Source organism: Tenrec ecaudatus, chromosome 18, assembly GCF_050624435.1.
Source record: "Tenrec ecaudatus isolate mTenEca1 chromosome 18, mTenEca1.hap1, whole genome shotgun sequence".
NCBI lineage: Eukaryota > Metazoa > Chordata > Mammalia > Afrosoricida > Tenrecidae > Tenrec > Tenrec ecaudatus.
Genome location: NC_134547.1, coordinates 19,764,730 through 19,786,634, shown reverse-complemented (window position 1 = coordinate 19,786,634; position 21,905 = coordinate 19,764,730). Strand labels below are relative to the sequence as shown.

Here is a 21,905-nt window from a genome sequence, read left to right as displayed (position 1 = left end):
AAACACCTGGCAGGATCCGAGTTGGGGTTGTCAAGTGCAGAGATTCCAGAACATTCACCTCACATTCAGCACCAGTTTTAATGAGTTTCTTGGCTCTGTCTAGCTGAGGAGGTCAGGGTGGGGGAGCTTTCCTTCAGAACAGACTCTGCTCTGGGTGTCCAGGCAGAGAAAAGAGGCTCCTTCCTTAGCTGGCAGGAGATGAAGGCAGGGCACCTGTCTGAGGAATTCATGCAAGAAATGCCACCCTGGCCCACAGGTGTGGAGGTGGGGTGGCCCCACCAGATTTACAGCCATGGCTTCTTATTGGCCCCTGTGTCCTCCCTGCAAAAATGGGCTGGGTTTCCCCTCATTGATTCCCACTTGTGAGGTTCAGTAGTAACCAGCCGGCAGCTGTTCCTGGGTGCCTCCCATGGGTGAGCCAAGGAAGCCATGAATGGCCTGGTGGCAGTGTTGTCAGTTTTTCACAGCATGTGGGCTACTTCCACCCACCCCCACTGCCCCTGGCCATCTCTGGCTGCAGAGTCCTGGACTGAGGACAGCGTCAGGCAGTGTCCTGGGAGCCCCTGCAGGCCGGCCGCTAGGACACACGGAGGCGGACCTTCACGCTGGAGTGGGTCACTAGGGTGCCGTAGTGGCCCACCCAGGAGCGAGTGTCTCTTCCGTACTGCTCGAAGGAGACGTAGCGGATGCCCTTGCCAAAGTTGGTGAAGATGTGGGAGACCTGGGGTGGGGTGGAGATAAGAGGGTGAGGGCTTGTGGGTGCCCGCCTGCCACCACTCCACAAGTAGTCCTCGGGCTGAGTAGGCCTGGGCAGCCCGACGAGCTGGCACCCAGTGCAAAGGCCCTGGGAGGCAGGATTGGTGGTGGGGGTAGGGCCCCTGGGTTTTCACTTGCAGACCCTCCCTGTCATAGAAGAGTTGTGATTGGGCCATGTTTTCATGGGGTCTTTTTGGATGCTGGGGGTGGGGGGGGAGAGGGAGGGGACAGAAAGATCATCTCAGAGGTGACGTCCCTCCGAGGTACAGTGGGAGCCAGCCTGGGCTTGAATGGCTTTCAGGCATCACTTAACTGCCTTGTGCCTGAGTTTCCGCAGCTTCAGAGAGGTGAGGCCAGGGACTCGGGGCTATTGCTGCAGCCCCGACACACAGTAGGTCTTCATAAACGCATGTCCCCAAACCCAGCTGTTGGGCTGAGGAAATAAATGATGTCAAGCTCTGGGTTAGGCCGGGGTCTGGAGGGCTCCGTGACAGCCGTGTGCACAGGGCTGTATTGCTCCACGGGGTTTGGGGAGCTGACTGCCAGGCCTTTCTGCGTACGGGCCGCTGGGGGTGTTGGAACCAGCAGCGTTTTCAGCTAGTAGTCAAGCCCTTGCAGGTCTCGGGCCAGCCAGGATGCCCAAGGACGGCCGACTCTTATTCTCATACAGTCCCGGCCCTGAGGAGAGCTGAGAATGGACATTGATCAGGCCTGGGCATGAAGAAGCAGGGCCAGGGGTGATCGGGAGGACGCACCTGCCGGCAGCCCTTCTCGGTCCACTGGAAGACAGGGTCCGGGGAGGCAGAGAACTTGACCACTTCGTTCTCATCCACGTCCAGGAGGCGGACCCGGAGCCGGTAGACACAGCTGCAGTTCTCTCGGGCGCCCCACCTGCCAGGTGGAGGTGAGCCATGAGGCTCTGGAGGAGGCTGAGGACTGGGCCTCCCTGCGCCCTGATGTGGGTCCCACCCGGGGACCTGGTTTGGGGACAGCTGTCTGGCCATCCCCCCGTGCTAACCCCCCCATAAGAGCCTGGAGGAGAGGCTGGGAAAAGGAGACAGCTTGTCATAAGTCCCCAGTCTCAAAGCCAGCAGGCACCCCTGGCCCAACTCTGCCCCTCTGAACCTTGGTGCTGGGCACAGCACTCCCAGGGCCTCTAGAGACTTCTTGGGCACCCGCAGCTCTGAGGGGCCGTCCTGAGCGAATTAGTGGCTCTCTGGTCAACAACCCCAGCTCCCTCTGAGGTGCCCAGCCTAAGAAAGTCTGGCCTCACCGCTTAGTTTTAGAACGGGGCACAGTGGCAGTAGCTGCCCATGGAGGGGCCATGCCATCGGCGCCGGGGGTCAGGCTGCCACTCACCAGTCGGCCACACAGATCTCGATCTGGGCACTGTCCAGGAGCTCCTGCCACACACCCTCCATCACCAGGTCCACAACCTGCCTCTTGAAGCACCACCTGGGAAGGGACGAGGCGGGGCTCACTCAGACCACCATCTACCTGGACTCAGACCACAACCCACATAACCCCCAGAGTTGACTCAACAACACAGAAAGCCGCATGATTCAAGACCTCTTCCCACCTTGCTCTCCACTCCCAGAGGTCAAGCTGTAGGCAATTCCCCCGGCACCCCCCCCCCCACACACACACCTGGGAAGGAGTATAGGACCCCTGATGGCATTGTGGTTACAAGTTGGGTTGCTAACCACAAGGTCAGCAGTTTGAAACCACCGTCTGCTCCGTGGGAGAAAGATGAGGCTTTCTACTCCAGCAAAGTTCCACAAGTCTCGGGAATCCATCGCTGGGAGTCAGACTGGACTCAACGGCCGTGAGTTTGGTTTTGGGGGGAGGATACATGGAAGTCCACATGAGAGAGGTCTGCGTAGGGACATGTGGCGGGGGACCTTCCCAAGGGCACAGGGGAGCCTGGTGGGCACTCCGTTTAAAAGAGTGCCACTACTAAATGGGAGGTCGGCTGTTTGAAGTGTGCCTGGCACCCATGGAAGCCCTGGGTTGAACTTGACTCGAAGGCAATTGGTCTGGATTCGGACTGGCTCGTTCTTTTGCATTTGGGCTTTCTAATGTGCTGGGCCCAAGCTCTCAGGTCGACGGCCTGGAAGGACCCTTGCCCTCAGCCTCCTGTTGGGTCAGCGGAAAGGTACAGCAGGAGGTGGGAGGGGAAGGGAGGAGACTAAAACTAAGGCTCCCACCTGCGTCAGCTGTGCTGTCCGGAGTACCAGGCCCTGGAGAAGGACATGCGGTGAGAGAGGGCCCTCGGAGATGGAGGACAGAGTGGCTGCGATGGTGAGGATGGCGCAGGACCCGGCAGTGTCTCCTGTTATGCACAGGGTCCCTGTGGATGGGAGCCACCTCCATGGCCCCTGACAGCACCCTTTCCCGCAGGATCACCGGGGACCTGCCCGTCCTCTGAGCAAAAGGCTTAGCGCTTTCGGTCTTCCCAACATTTCAGGAGCTGCTGCTGCTGCTGCCACCTGAGCCTCCATGCCCCGAGGAGTTGAGATGCCCCTACCTCCAGAGCCCACTAGCTCAGAGCCCTGTATTCTGTCCCTGGAGCTCTGCCCACACTTTTATAACCAACAGTCCCCTTCTCCGGGTTTTGGGGTGTTGGTGGAGGAACTGCTACATTGAGAGTGGGGTTGGAGAGAGCTTAGGCAGAGCCCCGTGTTGGCCTGTGAGTGAGTGACATCCTAGGAGTGGGGGGCAGATGGAACCCTTCCCCCAGGGTGTGGAGACGGAGCTCAGTAGGTGGAGGAGGGGAAACCAAAGCCCCTTCCTGGCACCTGACATGAAGGGTAAGAACAGGTTACTAGGAAGAGAGTATAAAACAATATTGTTTGATCTTGAAGGTGGGGAAGGCCATTTTTTCCCCAACACAATCTAAAAATTGTAAATTCTAAAGCAAAAATACCCCCGTTCACTCACTGCCATTGAGTGATTCTGATTCATAGTGAAGGCACTATAGAACAGGCTAGACCTGCCCGGGGGTGGTGGTGTTCCAAAACTGTAAATCGTTACAGAAGGTAAAAGACTCATCTTTTCTGGCAGAGCAGCTGGTGGTTTCGAACTGCTGACCTTGCGGGCACCAGCCCAATGTGTAATCTACTAGGCCACCAGGGTTCAATAGAGGAAAAACAGAAAGGGTGAACTTGATCACAATAACATCAAAGGTAACTGCCCAACAGAGTCCCAGGGGCACAGCTCAGACCGATGGCTGAGTGGGAGATTTTGGCATGAGGGAATTCAATCCAAACAAGAAAAACGTCAATCCCAAGAGCAACGATGGACAGCTACTTTACAGAAGGGAATTCACAAGGCTAATAACATGAAGCAATGCTTAATGGTTAGGTCTCAAAAACACCCTGCCATTGAGTTGCTTCTGAGTCATAAGAACCCTACAGGACAGGGTAGAACTGCTCCTGTGTGTTTCTGAGGCTGTAAATCTTTATGGGTGCAGAGATCCGCCTCGTTCTCCCAAGGAGTGGCTGGTGGGTTTGAACTGCTGACTTTGTCGTTAGCAGCCCAATGCGGAAACCCACTATACCGCATTTAAAATGTACTGCCATCGAGTCAGTTCTGACTCTTAGGGACCCTATAGGGCAGGGGAGAATGCCTCCTGGGGATTTCTGAGACTAACTCCATGTGAGTAGAAAGTCCGATCTTTCTCCCGAGAAGAGGCTGGTGGTTTCGAACTACTGACCTTGGGGTTGGCAGCCCAATGTGTAAACCACTAGACTACCAGGGCTCCTTTCAATTGTTAGTTACAAAGTTTTATACAAATTAAAACAGCAGTGACATAGTACTTCATCCCCAATACACTGGCAACCACGAGAAAGCTGGAGGCCACGTTACAATACATACGTGTGTGTGTGTGTTTTGGGGTGAGGATGGGGCCAGGAGGCAAGGAGAATGGGTATGGGGCATAAGAGGGCCTCAAAAGGTTCATGAGGTTGTGATAAGAGTTGTATGAGCCCCCAATAACATGATTAAATAAATTAATTTTAAAAAAAGGTTTATGGAAAAATTCCACTATCAAAAAAATAAATTCCACTCTCTTTAAATTCCATTCTTCCCCCTGTAACTTTTTGAAGCCCCCACATAATGAGGATAAAAAGATCAATCAGTCAGCTTGGTTCTATGTCTTCATAGCACAGATCGCAAACAGAAACCCGGGAGACAGTGTAGGGGTGCTGACAGGTGGCCTTGAGCCATTTCCAGCCGGTAGCCACCTGTGTCCCACCGAGAGAGACCAACTCTGCCTGCTTTTTCACTCTTCACAGGGCGGCAGCCACGGGGTCAGTCCGTCTGGTGAAGACCTTCCTCTTTCTCACGGCCATTCTGCTTGCCCAAGCATGGTGCCTTTTGCCAGGGACGGGTCTCTCCTGATAGCACCCCCAAGTCCGTGGGACAAAGTCTTGGCTGTGCTGCTTCCCAAACAGGTGTGCTTGCTCTTTTGGCAGTCCGTGTTCTAGTCCAGATTCCCCTCCAGCACCACCGCTGAACCGCACCAGCGCGTCTCTGCTGCTCCGTGTTCACTGCCCTGCTTCCCCCACGCATGCGAGGTCATTGAACACCATGGCGTGGGCCAGGGGCACCTTGGCCTTCAAACTAGCATCCTGGCTCTTCAATACTGTGTGAGTTCGGGTTGACTAGAGAAACAAATTCGTAGACACATATGTGTATAAGAAAGAACTTTATGTACAGGAGCAATTGTACATTGAGAAAGCCCAGTCCAGATCAAGCCCATATGTCTGATACCCAATCTATAAAGTCCCCTTCAGCCTCATCAAACACATGCACTGATGCCAAATGCAGGAAGATCACAGGCCAGTGGGTGGGAGGGAAGTCTTGTGGATCCGGTAGTATTGTAAGCATTTCAGCGCTGGCAGGGGTCTCCATGTGGCTCCTCCAGCTCAGGGCACTGGCTGCCATCAGCCTGTCTCCATGTGGCTTGTCAAGGAGGATATCTTACAGGGACTGAGCAGAGAGAGAGTGTGTGTCTGTCTCTGCCTCCAAGGAGGAATTATAGGCGTTCCCAGAATCCTCAAGAGAAGGCCACACCCACACAGAGGCCTCATTGGAAAGACAATGATTGACAGGCTGGACTCCACCCCTTCACTCTTAATCCTCAAATGGACACCAGATTCTGTAACTACCACAAATAGTTTAAAGAACGTTGACCCACTGCAGTGTGTCATTTGATTTCCGGTCTGCTGCTTCCATGAGCACTGCTTGTGGATCCAAGCAAGAGGAAATCTTTGACGTTAAAGCAGGGGAAGTGGGAAAACTGGAAAATACCCTACAAAGAAGGGAGTCGTCAAGAAGAGTTTGGTGGATAAACTGCCGTAAGACTGACTCCTCCGAGGACCCTGCGCTGAGAGGGCTCTCTCTTATCAAGCACATGTAATGGAGAAAGAGATGACGCCTTCCTCATCAATGTCCTGCTGCGACTGTGATTGGATGATCTTCAACAACATTTTGTTGGCATGCAATATCAGTGATATGGTTCTATAGTTTGAGCATGCTTCTGGGTCACCTTTCTTTGGAATGAGCACAAATATGCTTTGGAATGAGCCACAAATGTGGCTGTCTTCCACATTTCCTGGCACAGACCAGGGAGTGCTTCCAGTACTTCTCCAGCTTGCTGAAACATTTCAATGGGCGGAGCCTAGTTTGGGGCTCATGCTTTCAGTGCAGTTTGAACTTCTTCCTTCAGCACCACTGGTTCCTGCTCATCTGTTACCTCCTCAAAGGGTGGAAGGCCGACTAGTTGTTTGCTTTTTTATCACCATCCATCCATCCATCCATCCCTCCCTCCCTCCCTCCCTCCCTCCATCCATGGTGTCAAGCACATTTGTACACATGTTGCCATCATCATTTTCAAAACATTTTCTTTCTACTTGAGCCCTTGGTATCAGCTCCTCGTTTTTGTCGACTAGTTCTTCTGCGTCGTGCAATGACTGTGTCCTCTTTCCCTCGGGTTTGCTAAAGCTGAGGGGCAGCGATCAAGGGGAAGGCCCTCGGCGAGATGGATTGGCACCGTGGCTGCAGCAATGGGCTCAGGCATGGGAACCGTGGCGAGGAGGGGGCAGGACCAGGCAGTTTCCTTCTGTTGGGCAAAGGGTCGCTGTGGGTCGGAGCCCACCCGACGACACCTAACAGCAACAAAGAAACCTCACTGCTCGTTGTGAAAGTGAAAACCACACCCACCACCAGCTCCATGACAGTCTATCTTTACACGAGATTGCCAAGACACTTACCCCCTGACCAAATACAGGAAAGCAAAGGTTGGACCCCACACAGATCGAGAGTCCTCCCCATCCCCCCGCCCCAAACAATCAGGAATATCCCTCCCCGTCGTTATCATCCATTTGCAAAAACAGAACCAAAGCCCCTGCATGGTACCACCCTGGGTCCTCCACTCGTTGGGGACTGGCCCGTTTGTCCTTTGGAATATCTTTTCGCTTTGAAATAAATGCTTGGCTGAGTGAGACACTGCGCCCCTGTGATACTTTTCTCTCGCTGTTGAGCCACTAACTCTCCGATCTTGAGGTTTCAGAGAGAAGTGGAGAGAGAGGCCAGGGACATCCGCATCGACAACTTCAGTGTCTTCTCAGTTAATCAGGATGCTGCCTATCTGGTCGTTTGGAGAATTTTGGGTTTCTGTGGGTTGAGTTGTACTCCATGGTGAAGGCTGCGATCCTTGATCTATAGTTAGGGCTCAGAATAAGGGCCCGCAGGCAAAGCCCTCTCACAGTTTGTTGTGTTGCTAGGGTTATTTTGCTGCGTGCATGCTCAGGGACCCCTCTAAACGCTACGTCTAAAGGGAGATGGAAGCAGCAGTCTCTCATCTTGCTGATTCCCGGCGCCCGCCCCTCTCCCCCATGTGTGGCATATGAAACAGTGCCTGGTACCCAGCAGGCCCGCGACACGTGCTTGTTGAATGAATGGCTGTGAAGGGGAATTAAGGGGGAGGGTCAGGAGGGTGGGGTAAGCTGCATCGTCCCTCCTCAGAGCCCTTTACCCAGCCATCAGGGGCTACTCACTCGAAAGAAGTCACGAAGCAGGTCTGCGACGGGGCCCCCGGCACCAGAATCACGTTCTTTTCCACGGCCCAGCCATTTCCACCGTGCTCCACTTCCCAGCCTCTGAAGCCCCCTGTGCGTTACAACAGGGTCGGGCAGGGTCTCGCCTACCCGCTCGTCCAGCAGTCTGCCTTGCACCCCTCTTGTCTCGCCTACTCTGCCTCAGCTCCTCGGCGGCCTGCAGTTCGGGTCCCACCTGCAGACTGCATCACTCAGCCCTGCCCATCGATTCCGCTTCTCCTGGGCCCTCCACTCCCCACTCGGCCTCCCTCCAGCCCCTGGACTTCTCCCTGACCACGCCCACCCACAAGGTCCCGGTCCCGCTCCCAGGTCCTCCCATCGCGACTCGGCCCGCCCGTGGCCACGCCCGCCCTGGCTGGCCTTGGCCCCGCCCCCATCACCCACTCTCGCCGCAGGAGTTGAATATGAGGTTGCGGCCCAGCGGCGCGAGCAGGCAGTAGCGCGCCAGGGCGCAGAGCGGCAGCTCCTCGTAGGCTTTGGTGACGGCGGCGGCGTCGGGCGGGCAGCGCTGGGCCACGGCGTAGAGCGCGCGGCCCTGGGCGCTGCGGTCGCGGGCCAGCTGCAGCAGCCACACGGTGGGCCCGTCCACCACGTTGCGCCAGGCGCGGCACACGGGGCGGCAGCGCGTCACTAACGCGTGCGGTGGTACGTGGCTCAGCACCTGCACCAGCAGCTCGGGGGGCAGCGCGCCCAGGTCCATGGACTTGTCCGCGGGCTGCAGCCGCCTGGAGGTCCGGGCGCCCATTGTCCTGCAAGAAGAGTAGGATCCGTAGGTTCAGGACACAGAACATTCCAGCTTGTCCCCACCAGGCGCGTGGGTCACCTGGAGTCCCCTGGCGCTGAGAATACCATGCACGGAGCTCCTGCCGCCTGGCTCTATGGCAAAGAACGGGTCAGCTTGTCCTAACTGCCTATGTTCTGCCCAGGGACAAAAGACCCGACAGTTGATAGCATGTTCGTGCCATTCTTCCATTACTGCGCCAATTCATCTCACCACGACCGACCACAAGGGCCCTCTACCTAACCAAACATCCATCCTCCGCTCTAGCAACCCATCCCTGCTAATGTGTCCAAAGCAAGAGAGTTAGATAACAAGGTTCTTACTGGTTTCTTCCTAAATCTTCTTAGTCGGTAAGCTCTGCTGAAATCTGTCCCACTATAGGGTTTGGGGGGTAAGGCCAGCACTTGACAATCATTTACCATTAGCTGCAAGCAGTCTCCTAAGTCTAACATGTTTGGGGGAGACGACTTGGGAGAAATCTCCCTGTTTCCCACAATGGGGGACCTTGCCAGAGTGTGAAATACCAGAGTGTGTAATGTCCAACATCACAGCAACACAAAGCCACCACAGTCCTGGGATTACCAATGAGCTCTTGTCTTCTCACCATACTTATTCAATCTGCAGGCTGAGCAAATCCTCAGAGAAGTTGGTTTATTGTACGAAGAAGAATGTGGCATCCGGGTTGGAGGAAGGCTGATCTGTGATCTGCAGGTGGCATAACCTTGCTTGCTGAACGTGAGGAGGGCTTGAAGTAGTTGCTGATGAAGATCCAGGATCACATGGATTACAACGCAATGTAAAGAAGACCCAAATCCTCACCATCGGGCTAATAGGTAACATCATAATAAATGGAAAAAATGTTCACGTTGTCAAGGATTTTGCCTCGCTTGGATCCACAATCAGTGCTCATGGAAGCAGCAGTCATGAGATCGAAAGACTTATTGCCTTCGGCAAATCTGTTGTACGGGACCTCTTTAGAGTACTGAAAAGCAAGGATGTTACTTTGAGGACTAAGGCTCATCTGACCCCAGCTGTGGTAGTTTTAATCGGCCCATATGCTTGTGAAAGGTGGAGATTGGATAAGGCTGACCTAAGAAGAGTCGGTGCGTTTGAAGTGTGGTGCTGGAGAAGAATATTGGAAGTATCTTGGACTGCTAAAAGGACTAATCAATCTGTCTTGGGAGAAAGACAGCCACAGTGCTCCTTAAAGGCAAGGATGCTGAGACTTTGGCTCATACTTTGGCCTTGATGTCAGGAGAGACCAGTCCCTGGAGAAGGACATCATGTTTGGTAAAATAGAGGGGCAGGGAAGGAGGGGAGGCCCAGCACAGGAACGATTCAGTGTAGTACAGGAAAGGGTTTCATTCTGCTGTGCATAAGGTTGCTATGGGTCAGAACTGACCGGATGGCACCTAACAGCAACAAGAATGGGCTACACATTGGGCTGCTAACCCCAAGGCCAACAGTTCAAAACCACCAGCCCCTCAGAGGGAGAAAGAAGAGACTTTCCATTACTGTAGAGAGTTCTAGTCTTGTAAACCCTCAGGGGCAGCCCTGCCCGGTCCTATAGGGCAGGAATGAATCAGAACGGACTTGCTGGCAGTGTTTTTGTTGCTTTGCTTTGTGTTCTTTTGGTATAACCACGCAACGATCACCACAATCAAGGCACAAAACATATCTATCACCCCTTCCAAGTCAGAGTGCCACGCTCCCAGCCAACCACTGCGATGCTTTACGTACCTATAGCCTAATGTATGCATATGCATTATCTAGAATTTCATATACATAGACTCCTATCGTGTGCCGGTTGTCAGTTTGTTGCCGCACAGCGGCTAGCTTCGGAATCTGAGCTTGCTCTTTAAATCCTCCCGCCCCCCTGCTGCCAGTGGATGCGATGCTGGGCCTTTTCAGCAGAGGGCGACAGAGAGACGGTGCGGGAGAAAGACTTTCCTTCCCGGCTCCGGCGCGCCCCTCGCCGCGGGCTCGCGCGGTGCAGACGGTCAGTGCCGCGTGCGCGGTGTCCCGGGACCCCACCCGGCTCGGGCTGCTCGCTCGGCTTTTCCAACACGCGGAGCTGCAGCGTCTGGCACGTAGCGCCGCATCCAGCGCCCTCCTCTGACCCCCTCCGCGGTAGTGTCCTAGCTGAGTGCCCCCTCAAGGCACCTCCCCAAGAACTGCTTTCTGGGACCTTCTCTGGGGTGCATTTTTGGTACATTCCCAAAGGGTGGATTATTCCAGCAAGTGCCCCTGGCGCAGCACCGCAAGGGGTTCCCCATCACGGTCTGGACCTCAGCGGGGGGCTGCCATCTTTCTTGGGGCTGATCTCAGACCTCGTGCTCGGTCGCGGCGGTCCCCTCGCTGGCACCCACTGCCATCAAGTGGATGCCCACTCATTGCGACGCCTGCCCCCGTCACTCCCCTCCCACCCTCAACAGTTTCCTTGGCACATCATCCGCATATCACACAATTGAACAGTTGGATCATTCCATCACATCAAGGGGAGTTGTCCAATCACCACCACTTCTATCTTAGCGCCCCCGCCTTCCAGCTCAGGGGGCGCAACAATCACAGTCAGCTCTAGTGCGCCCTCCCCCTCCCGCCCCCTGTAACTCCGGGAGTTGGAAGCCCGTCATTCTCCCGGGCTGTCCCTCAGAGCTGCTGTTTCTGTTTCCGTATTCGTCACCGGCCTCTTCGCTTCCTTGCCAACTCCCCAGGACTCCAACCCCTCCCCCCTGATAGTTAATAATGCCTTCTGTTAAATGTTTCCTTTTCAATTATCTGCTTCCTGTGTGGGTTCAGCCTGCTGAAGGGGCCATGATGGATACATGCCTATCAGTCATCCTCAAGGCTAGCTCTTCCTAGCTGCAATCCTGCATGCTCTGTTCATCCTGGCAGCTGCATGTCTCCACCAGGACTCAGGACCCCACCCCAACCCCCACCCCCTACACACTGCCGGGGAGCACATGCCACCTCATGGTGACCCTCTAGAACTGTTCAGTAGGGTTTTCCTTCACTGTCTCTATGGGTGCAGAAAGCCCCATCTTCTTCCCAGGGAGCATCCGTCAGGCTTGAACTCGAGGTTAGCAGGCCAGCACTTAACCTGCTGCGCCACTAAGGGTCCTTGTAACAATCAGTCGCCCATCCTGGCTCTTGCTGAGCAACAATTGCAACTACAAACCTACAATCCGTTTGCCTCTCATAGTGATGGGCAGTTTAGGGTCCATCCAGACGCCTCAGAAGAAAGACCTGGTAATCTATTTCCCCAATAATTTAAAAAAAATGTTTTTAATGCACCACTGAAAACCCTAGAAGGGCTGCCAAGACCCTTGCCCGGAAATATCCTTTTCACTTGGACCTGAAACTATACACGAGGTCTCCCGGCGACTCAATCACAAAACCAAACCACACTCCCTGCCCTCAGTCAATTCTGACCCAGTGACCCTTTAGGACCCGATAGAGCTGCCCCTGTGAGTTTCCGAAACACACTCTTTACAGGAATAGAAAGCCCTGCCTTTCTCCCTCGGAGCTGCTGGTGGTTTCAAACTGCTGACGTTGAGGATTGCAGCCCAGTGTGTAACTGCTGTGTACCTCCTCGGCTTAATAATAGCTTGCCTACAAAATGAAACAGCATGGAGAAGGCTGTGCGTACTTTCCGCAGTACGGTTGTTCAATCACTCATCTACCTAATACATATTTACTGAGTCCCCTTCCCGACCAAAATAAAAAAAGAGGAAACAGTATCATCCATGAGGAATGTGGGTCCTTAAACTAGCAACATGGGGGATCAAGCGGTCCACATACACACAAGGAAAGAGACAAACGGGCCAGGAGGGGCGGGGCCGCTAGAGAGCAAACAGTAGACCCACAAGTGTGTTGAAAGTCAAAAGAGTTTCATTATAGACAAAGCTGTTGGCAAAAAGGCAAGCCGCCTGTCACGCAGGGGCTGCTGCTCAACTCACAGGTTGATAAGGACAAGAACTGCAATTCAGGGCGGCACATGTGGAGCCTTGAGAAGGGGCCCGCCTTGACAAAGTGGCAGGTCCCCGGTTCTTGGTGGGTCCCCTCTGCAGGGAGAAAGACGGGGCTGACTGCTTCTGGAAAGACCCACAATCTCTCTAGGGTGACTCTGAGACAGAGTCCCTTTGATGGCGCTGGGTTTGGTGTTGGGTCTATGTTAGATGATCTCAGAGCTTTAGCCCGGAGACCTCAAGTTCACATGTCTGCAGGAGACAGCAGAGTATGAATTAAAGCTGAGCGGGTGGAAGTAGGGGCCCTGGTTGACCTAGTGCATTGGGCTGCTAACTGCAAGGTCAGCAGTTGGATTCCACTAGCCGTTCAGAGTGGAAAGATGAGACTGTCTACTACTGTCGAGATGTACAGCCTGAGCCCCCCAGGGGCGCTTCTTCTCTGTCCTGGAGGGTTACTGTCAGTGAACGCACTCAGTGACAGTGCGTGCGGTTTGGTTTGGATGGATTTGAACCTGAAGTTGTGCAACCTGGCAAATCAGACTACAGTGCCATCTGAGGGTCCATGCTATTGTTCATGCCAGCTGACTGACTGCCAAGTGGGGCAGTGGGCACCTCCTCCAGTCTTCAGGAGGCCAGGAATCCCAGTTTTATGGAAAACCACCCCGTTTTTAAATGCTGACCGAAAAAGAATTTTTTAAAAAGGTTTTGTGTAAGACAAGGCCTCCCTGCAAATGTAATAATGAATTGGGGGATAGCCTCTTTGTAGCTGCTCTGCGATCCCCATTGATCTTGAGGCTCAGAGAGGTGGCGTGTCTCCTCCAACATCATACAGCAGTCAGGCATGGGGTCAGGACTGCAATCTAGACGCTCTGACCCACCTCTCATTGCTCATTCCATGCAACAAAAGTGTATGGCCGGATCAATGCCAGGCCGGCTTCTAGCAGCAAGTGACCTTGAATCTCCCCCACCTGTGAGGAGCTCACCAGAGCTGGCTGACACAAGTAGCAGCAAGTGACCTTGAATCTCCCCCACCCGTGTGGAGCTGATCAGAGCTAGCTGAAACAGCTAGCAGCGAGTGACCTTGAATCTCCCACACACCTGCGAAGCTGACCAGAGCTGGCTAATGACCCACTTTCTTCTCAACCAGCCGTTCTGCACCCAGCATGAATATACCCGGAACCAGGAAGATATCTTACATTCCAGAAACCCGGACATACCTGTATCTCCCAATCCCTGACTACTCTACCTTATATGGATTCAAAACAACCCAGTCACATGTTCTCTAGCCATACAAGCACCACCCCTGTAGCCTAGGGTGTGACTCCCCCGGCCAAGACACTGTGGACAGTGGGACTTTGCCTAGGCTGGGGTTTTCTCCCCAATCAAGCCTGTTTGCCCTAATTCAACTGATTTGGTCTCTGGCGTCTCTCGATTACCTAACAAAAGAGACCAGGAGGGAGACACTACCCCTAACAAAAGCATGTCCATCTATTTCTGAAGGACCCGAAGCAAACGGAGCTGTCGGAGATGGGTCAGAACTTAAGGCGCAGGCCCATCAGGAACGACTCCATTTGGTGTCTGAGATTGTTCATCTTCATGGAAGCCGACTGCCTTCTTTCTCTCCCAGGGAGCGCTGGTGAGTTTAAACCATCGACTTCTCATTTTTCTCTCATGGAGCAACTGGTGGTTTCAAACTGCTGACCTTGTGGTTAGCAGCCCAGCGTATAACCACTACTCTACCAGAGCAGGTTGCCTTCCATCGACTTCTCAATCAGCACCCCAACTTGCTTTAGCCCGGTGCCATTCACCACCATGTATCCGTGAGAAGCCTCGCAGACCCATCCAGGGGAAGAAGTATGCATTGGGACCACCCCTTGAGAAGCGGATGTGCTTCACTTCAGTTGGAAATGCACCCCCAGAATCTGGGAGCGCAATGGCAGTCCAGGATCAGGAAACAAGTCCAAGAAGATACACGATCTCTGCTTCAGACTGGAACTCACCAAAAGGCCCATCCACGGTCAAACGATTAGGTCGCTAGATTAGGGACAAAGGGGGGTTGGCTCCCGAGCACCTGCACTGAACAGAAACGAGCTGGCCATGCCACAATAATGGGGTTCCAAGGAAATCAGGCACACTGATTAGACACCTATGGGGAAACTCCAAACTGGGCATGCTCAGACACAAGCCACTGGGCCCAGGTGGGAGGTTCACCTGGGCACATCCGCCTTACCTACCAGCACGTGACATCACCCAGGTGTGCTAAAATGCAGCCAGTAAGATCAGCTAACACCTTCAACCATGCCTGAGGGCTTAAACACACAGGCTGCAGGCCATTGCCTCTCTTTCACTCTGATCTTGCTCGAAGAGGGCGATGGCGAGCCTGAGGTGCACCTTCCCCTCAGGGCCTGCCTGGGGCCTGCACCCTCTTGGCCTCTTGGGACTTAAGGGTTCTCGAAGCTGTGGGCTTTGGGCTCCCATTCCTGTATTCTTTCCACCTGTTTTTTTCTTTTCTGCACCATGAATTTCCTGCGCGGCTCCTGCAAGGCCTTGCACGCTTTCCAGAAACAGCGTGTATTTTTGAGACTGTAATATCTGAAACTTTCCCTTTCCTTCATAAAAATCCACTTGAATTACAAAAGTGCTTCTGTGATGTGAATTCTTTCAGTGCCGGGAAGCAGAGAACTGAGTTACTACCCCCATCTGGGAACCGAGCAGCTCCATTACCAGTGAGTCAAGCCTGACTCATAGATTGTTAATTAAGTTTTTGTGTCAATTTGGCGGGGCCAGGACTCTCAGTGGTTTGGCAGTTTGCACCTATTAACTCTCCTGACCTGTCTTACCACAGTGTAATTGAAGCCAATCAGTTGTAAGATTAGGATGGGATGTAGGATGTCATTCACATCACAGCTCTAATGTGATCCATGGCAGGACCTTTCCTCCGGGCTGTGACCTGCTTCCCAGTATAAGTGGGCACTGGAAAAGTTTGCCTTGCTTTTTTGCTGGGTTTGGCTCCTGCAGCGGGTTGGTTGATGCCTGGTTCTTTGGACACAAGCCATATTGTCTTCTTATCCAGGGGGCGTCAGCAGCTAGCCATCTGACCTAGCAGCCTCAGATTTATTCACCTTTGCAAACCACCAGTGGGTCGTCTTCCCGCTGGCCTTCAGTTCGCCCCGCCCCCACAGCTATGCAAGTCAGGAGCAGCCTCCCGGCTAACACCTGACCACAGCCTTGGGAACTTGCCTGGACTTGAACTTGCCTACTTCTACAACTATGTGAGCCATGTCTTGTTATACATCTCTCTCTCTCCCCCCACCCCCCGACCTCCTCTCTCTCTATAGTTTTGCTTCTCTGGTGACCCCAGCCCAAGACAGTAACCTCAACAGAGAATAACTGCGTGCTAGGGTCTCTGAGGCTGTAAATCTTTCAGTGAGCAGACAGCCTCGTCTGTCTCCCTGGGAGTGGCTGGTGGGTGTCCAGCCCAACACTGAACTTCCTCATGACTGGGGCTCCTTGTCCACTCAGTACATTTGTAGATTAAAGTCATAGCATGGACTACTTTCCATCAATAAAAAGAGACATGACAAGTTCCAAGAACAACATGGCTGAATTCCAAATGCCTAAGTTTGGGTAAATGAAGACACACACATACACACACACATGTGCGCACACACACACTGACAATATGATTCCCGGGGTCACCATGGTTGGGGGCCTGGCTTTGGACTGCATTAGTTGACACTCATTCTCTGATTTTACGGACAGTGGCAGTTCAGTGGTAGAATGGTCACCCTCATCTGAGGGTGACCAGGACTCTCACTCCCAGACAATGGGCTTCTTGCTCAGCCGCCACCAGCCTGTTGGTGGTGGTAGGGGGCTTGCATGTTGCGTTCATGCTGAACAGGTTTCTGTGGAGCTTCCAGACTAAGGTGGACGAGGAAGAGAGGCCTGGCACTCTGCTTCTGGGTCACGAAGGTCTGACACCCCACTGACCACGGGGATGGCATTCTCACCCCATTGCCATGAGCGGTTAATAACACGTATTCAACTTTGACTCCTTCCACCGCCACAACTTCCACTTGTAATGATAAATTACCATATGTTTTCTTCTTTTTTTTTTTTTACGTTTTCTTATATAACAGTCACATAGATCATATGCATGTACATATATCATAAATATGAGCAGAGGACTCTGATGCATGAGGAGGTTCACTAACCCCCCCTCATCTCCCCAGCCCCCCACATATAGCATGCATATTATTTGCATACATAGTCAGCAGGCAAACTGCAAGGTCGGTAGTTCAAACTCACCAGTGCCTCTTCAAGAGAAAGACGAGGCTGTCTGCTCCCTTAAAGATGTATAACCATAGGATGCTGGGAGTCGGAATGGACTTGATGGCAGAGGGCTTAGTTTTATTTGTATGTTTTTTTAATGGATAATAGCAAATTCATTGCTCCCAAGTCAATTCTGACTCACTACAACCCTCCATAGCCTTTCCAAGGTTGTAAATCCTTATGGGAGCCGACAACCTCATTTTTCTTCCAAGGCACAACTGGTGGCTTGGAACCACCGACCTTGAAGTTGGTGGTCTAATACATGCCCAGGGCTCTCCTATATGTACTCAAATGATGCACAGAAAGGCATCGTGATGTAAGAATGGTGGCTTCTTTTGCAGGGAGGGAGAGGGTTATGAACCAGAAGACTCAGGCAGGGAAGCCTTCGGGGACTAACAGTGTTCTTTCAGTTGACCTGGTCCTGGCCACATGGGTGTTGAAGCTGGAATGATGTCTTAAGTCGTTCAATGCAAAGATATTTTACAATCTAAAAAAAGACATAATCCCATGGAGGAATTCTATAAGCCAGAGAAGGACAGAGTCAAGTGTGTCTTCGGGCCCGAGGTCCCGAGAGATACCCACAGTTTTCCCTCGACACCTGCCCTGAAGGTTGGTAGATCAAACCCGTCCAGAGGGGCTGCCAGAGAGACCGGATGATCTTCAGAAAGAGGACCACTGAGAGGACTGTGGGCGCTGCCTTTCTGAACCGCATGGCGTGCCAGGAGTCCGGCTCGCTGCCACCAGGTTTGGTTTGTACCTTAGTGTTGGGTGCTTCGACATTGTAGGTGACCCTCTGGGTTATTAACTGCAAGACCAGCAGTTCAAGACTACCAACCGCTCCACAGGGGAGAGATAAGACTTTCTACTTCCTTGACAATTTATAGTCTCGGAAACCCAAAGGGGTGTGTGTGTGGCGTCCTAATTTGTCTTAGAAGGCTGCTGTGAGTCAGAATTGTGGGAGTTGACATAGCAAATTCGGTTCCCATTAAAACATGAAACAATTTCTAGACATTTTGTTCAATTCAAATGTCGGGTCAGTTTCTTTCCAGGAGATGGCACTGACATATCGTAAGAAGTCACCAGGGGGCGGTATGGGAGCCGGGTTGGGAACTGCTGGTAGAGCCCAGAGAGGAAGTGATCCAAGTAGATGTTCAAGGGCAGGTTCTATGGTGGCCGCCCCCCTCACGTCGACTTCCTGCAACTCCAGCCAATGGCAAGCCCTCTAGGAGAGGGAGAATTCCCCCTGTAAATGCCCACTGCCCCCCCCCCAAGTCAAGTCTGACTCACAGTGACCCTGGAGGAAAGTGTAGAACTGCCCCATGGGGTTTCCAAGGCTGTACATCTCGACAGAAGTAGACTGCCTCACCTTTTTCCCACTACGCAGCTCAAACCACTGGCCTTTGGCTAGCAGCTGAGCACTTGAACCACTGTGTTCCTTGCCTATTCTGAATCACTGGGTGGCACAAAGGGTTAATCACCCAGCTACTAACTTTTAAGATTGGCAGTCGCCCACCTATCCAGAGGTGCCTCAGAAGAAAGGCCAGGTGAACTGCTTCTGAACCCCTAAGGCCACAGAACCCCTAAGAAGCACAGTTCTACCCTGCCATGGGTGGTGGGTGGGTGTCTCTGTAAACTGGCATCGACTCCAGGGCCAGAAAACCAATGGGAGTTGACTTACATCAGTGTAAGGGGCTGGTGTTGTTGGGAAATGAAGATGCCTTTCATGAAGGATCAGTGTGTCTGATTACACTCCAGGTTCCTAAAACTCACTGCCACCAAGTCCATATGGGACTTGGTAGAACTGCTCCTGTGAGCTTCTGAGACCGTAACTCTTTAGCGGAAGTAGAAAGCCCGTCTTTCTTCCATGGGGCTGCAGTTGCAGACCGCAGCTCAGTGCATAACCACTACACCACCAGGGCTCCCCCCACCCACTTGCCTAATATTCAAAACCAACTTGCCTAACATTAAAAAAGCCTCCACCGCCAAACACATCTGGTCCCAAAGGTTTCGGATAAGGGCTGGGAGACCTCTGATAGCTCCTGGAGTTTTTGGGCGATTCAAACAGTTCATGCCACCAGCTGCTGACGGAAAGGTTGGATGTGCCAGTCTGCCCAGAGAAGCCGCAGAAGAAAAGCCTGGCGATCCACTCCAGCAGAACCAGCCCCTGAAAACCGGAAGGAGCCCAGGTCCCCTCTGACAGGGTCATGAGTCGGCAGGAACGGGGAGTGTGGTTCCTACCTGGTGCAAGTGGTGGAAGAATCGGTGAGCTCAGGGCTGCGACTTGTGTTCACTGGCCTGTGGTTACTAAGAGAGCAGCTAACGTGCAGCTCGGAGAACGTAGAATCCCACGCCTGGATCTCTTTGTGTCCCAACCGCTCAGCCATGAAAACAAGGTGCCGGGGAGGGGCGGGGCTTAGGGGAGCGGTGCAGGGGAAACAGTACCACGCCAGGAAGCACCACGAAGGACCACCTGCGGCATGAACAAGAGAAAACGCCAAGTTCAAAATCTAGCGCTAGGGCACTAGATGGGAGCCAGGGCTCCCATGTTAACAGTACTTGATGGCCGTGAAGGGATCTCAACTAAAAAAAAAAACACTGCATGAGTCAATGCCAACCCTATGGGGCTGGGTAGTATTACCCCTGTGAATTCCACTGGAGCCTGGGAGTCGCCGATGGTTTGATGGTGCCAAGCAGATAGCAGCAACTGAATGCATAACCATGACGCCAGCAGGGCCCCTGGGTCATGAAGGAATATCCGCCACCAAGCACTCCACTGTTAAACCGCTCTAAGGAGCTCTGGGTTACCACAGTGTCAGTAGTTCGGAAACACCAGCTGGCTACTGGCTAGAAAGATGAGGCTGTTTATTCCTGTAGAGATTGAAAGTCTTAGAAACCCAGAAGAGGCAGGTCTACACATTTAAAAGGCTCATTTTGTATTCCCAAACTAGCTCATGGAGGACGTAGAAGAAAAAGTGGCGTGAGAATGATCCAAGAAGTCGAAATCCCCAGGGGCCAGTGTCTAACATCCGGTGAGAGCGGAACACTTCTGCACCGCTGGTGGGATTGTCAAGCGGTGCCACCATCAATGGGGAGCAGAAATGCCAGGCCACACAGCCATTGTTTCACGGGTACATATCCTAGAGAAATCAGGGGCACCCCAAGAAAAGACATATGCACACCCATCTTCCTTGCAGTCCGATTGATTCACAGTGGCAAAGAGATGGAAACAGCCTACATGCCGATCCGTGGAAGCGTGGACAGACAAACGTTGGGACATGCACCCAGTGGAATACAGCGCATCACGAAGGAATAACCAGGAAGCAGAGGGACCCCTCAGACCCGGTGGGAACCTGGAGGACATTCTGCTGAGTGAAATTAGTGAATCAGCAAGCGACCAAAACTGCGAGGCCCCAATCAAACCGAACTCACTGCCGCGGGCTTCCTTCTCTCGGAGTGACTGGTGGTTTCAAACCGCTGACCCTGCAGTTAGCAGCCCTGAGGTTAACCCACTCCGCCACCCGGACTCCCGCAGGGGCGCAGTATTGCTGAAAGGCCAAGACAAGGCATTCACACTACCATCAACCCTGCGTCGTGCAGTGAATGATGGGGATTATTAAATGGGAAACGGATGATCTGCTCTGTAAACTATCGCCCAACTCACAGTAGAAGGTTAAGAAAAAGCAGTAACAGATTTGCTTTAACAACGTGGAAGTTAACAGTTACTGAAAAGGTTGTTCTTAAGAAAACCGATACACATGCACACACATAACGATTCGCTAGCGCTCACAAGTTACTGATTTGCGTTCCCATGAGCTAGTTTGGGAACACAAAATGATCCTTTAAAAATGTATATATATATAAATTTAAAAGGATCATTTTATATATATATATAAATTTAAAAGGATCATTATATATATATAATGTTGAATCACACACACATTCCCTAGGAGGGGGTCAGGAGCAGCTATTTAAAAGACAGTTATTTTTCACCCAGAGCTCAGTCGTCCTTTCTTCTGGGGTGCAGCTTTTAAAAAAGTAGGCATTGACGTATTCCAGACTTCCAAAAAAAGAAGACGTGGACGCTGTCTGCAGCGGACGGAACAGCGTCTCAAGCATGAAGGGGAAAGCCGAGTGTGGGAAGTTGGAAAAGCCCCTTCGAGCGGCGTGGGCGCGGAGAGGCGCAGGAACCGCGCACGGAAAGGGGGTGCGTGGATTTGGGGGAGGAGCCGCCCGCAGGCTCGGACCCCAGCCCGGGGCCTGCGGGCACACGTGGGGCGCTGGTAAGTTGCGCGCGGACTTTTCCGGAGCCCCGGGCGCGCCCCCCTGCAGGCGCGCCGCCCTCCCCTTTGGCTCTGGGGAGTGTGTTTGTGTGCCTGCGGGGTTACGGGGTTACGGGCGCAGACGCGGGTTCCGGGGTCGCCATGGTCCGCAGGAGCGACGCTGGGCGCGCGACCCCTCCGGGCCTGCCCCTCGGCCCCGGGGCCTGCTGTGAGCGGCCTGGGGCTCCGACTGACCCGGTGCTCACCTGGAGGCCCACTCGAGACTGCAGCGGGCTAGGGTCCCCTTCCCCACCCTGCGCTGGAAGGCAATCTGGGGGGGGGGGCGCCCCAGGATCGGCCCCGCCCAGGGAGCCTCGGGACCAGCGGCCTGGGCAGCGGGCCTGCTCCCGGGGGCGGTGGCGGCCAGGCCGGGCTCCAAGATCGGGTGGGCGGGCGGCGGAGGTCTCCCCTCCCCGAGGGGTGGGTGGCGCGGGGGCCGGGACTAGGGAGGGGCCCGGATCCAGGAGAGCGGCTGGCGGTGTGGGGAGGCGCCCTGCTGCCGAGAGGCCGTCGGGGAGGAGGCCCAGCCTGACACTCCCAGAGCTAGTGGCCCGCCCCATGGACAGCGGTCACTTCGCCCACTGGTTTGTTGGTGACCCAAATCTCCAGTCCACGCCCCAGGTACCTG

The 21,905-nt window shown here is 53.6% G+C and overlaps 1 protein-coding gene across 2 annotated transcripts; it reads right to left on the bottom strand.

Annotated features, from left to right (window-relative positions):
- Positions 1-59: 59 nt before the first annotated feature.
- FBXO17 (F-box protein 17) lies at positions 60-21,698 on the bottom strand. 2 transcript variants are annotated; one of them, XM_075536185.1, is made up of 7 exons: positions 21,484-21,698; positions 19,197-19,428; positions 8,262-8,626; positions 7,818-7,929; positions 2,116-2,211; positions 1,512-1,647; positions 60-721 (listed from the first exon to the last, which is right to left on the bottom strand). In XM_075536185.1, the coding sequence occupies exons 2-7, from the start codon at positions 19,340-19,342 to the stop codon at positions 578-580; spliced, it is 999 nt and encodes a 332-aa protein (XP_075392300.1). In that variant the 5' UTR covers positions 19,343-19,428; positions 21,484-21,698; the 3' UTR covers positions 60-577. The 2 variants fall into 2 exon arrangements, with proteins under 2 accessions (XP_075392300.1, XP_075392301.1); XM_075536186.1 differs by having other exon boundaries at positions 599-1,444.
- Positions 21,699-21,905: the final 207 nt, after the last annotated feature.

What these genes read in the sequence shown, in the direction of transcription:
- FBXO17 (XM_075536185.1), bottom strand. Translation starts at nt 19,342, where the DNA reads ATGGCTGAGCGGTTGGGACACAAAGAGATCCAGGCGTGGGATTCTACG. An exon ending in GAGATCTGTGTGGCCGACTG is followed by an intron (nt 1,648 to 2,115) that starts GTGAGTGGCAGC and finishes TCCACCTGGCAG; the next exon opens with GTGGGGCGCCCGAGAGAACT. An exon ending in CCGAGAAGGGCTGCCGGCAG is followed by an intron (nt 722 to 1,511) that starts GTGCGTCCTCCC and finishes ACCCCACCCCAG; the next exon opens with GTCTCCCACATCTTCACCAA.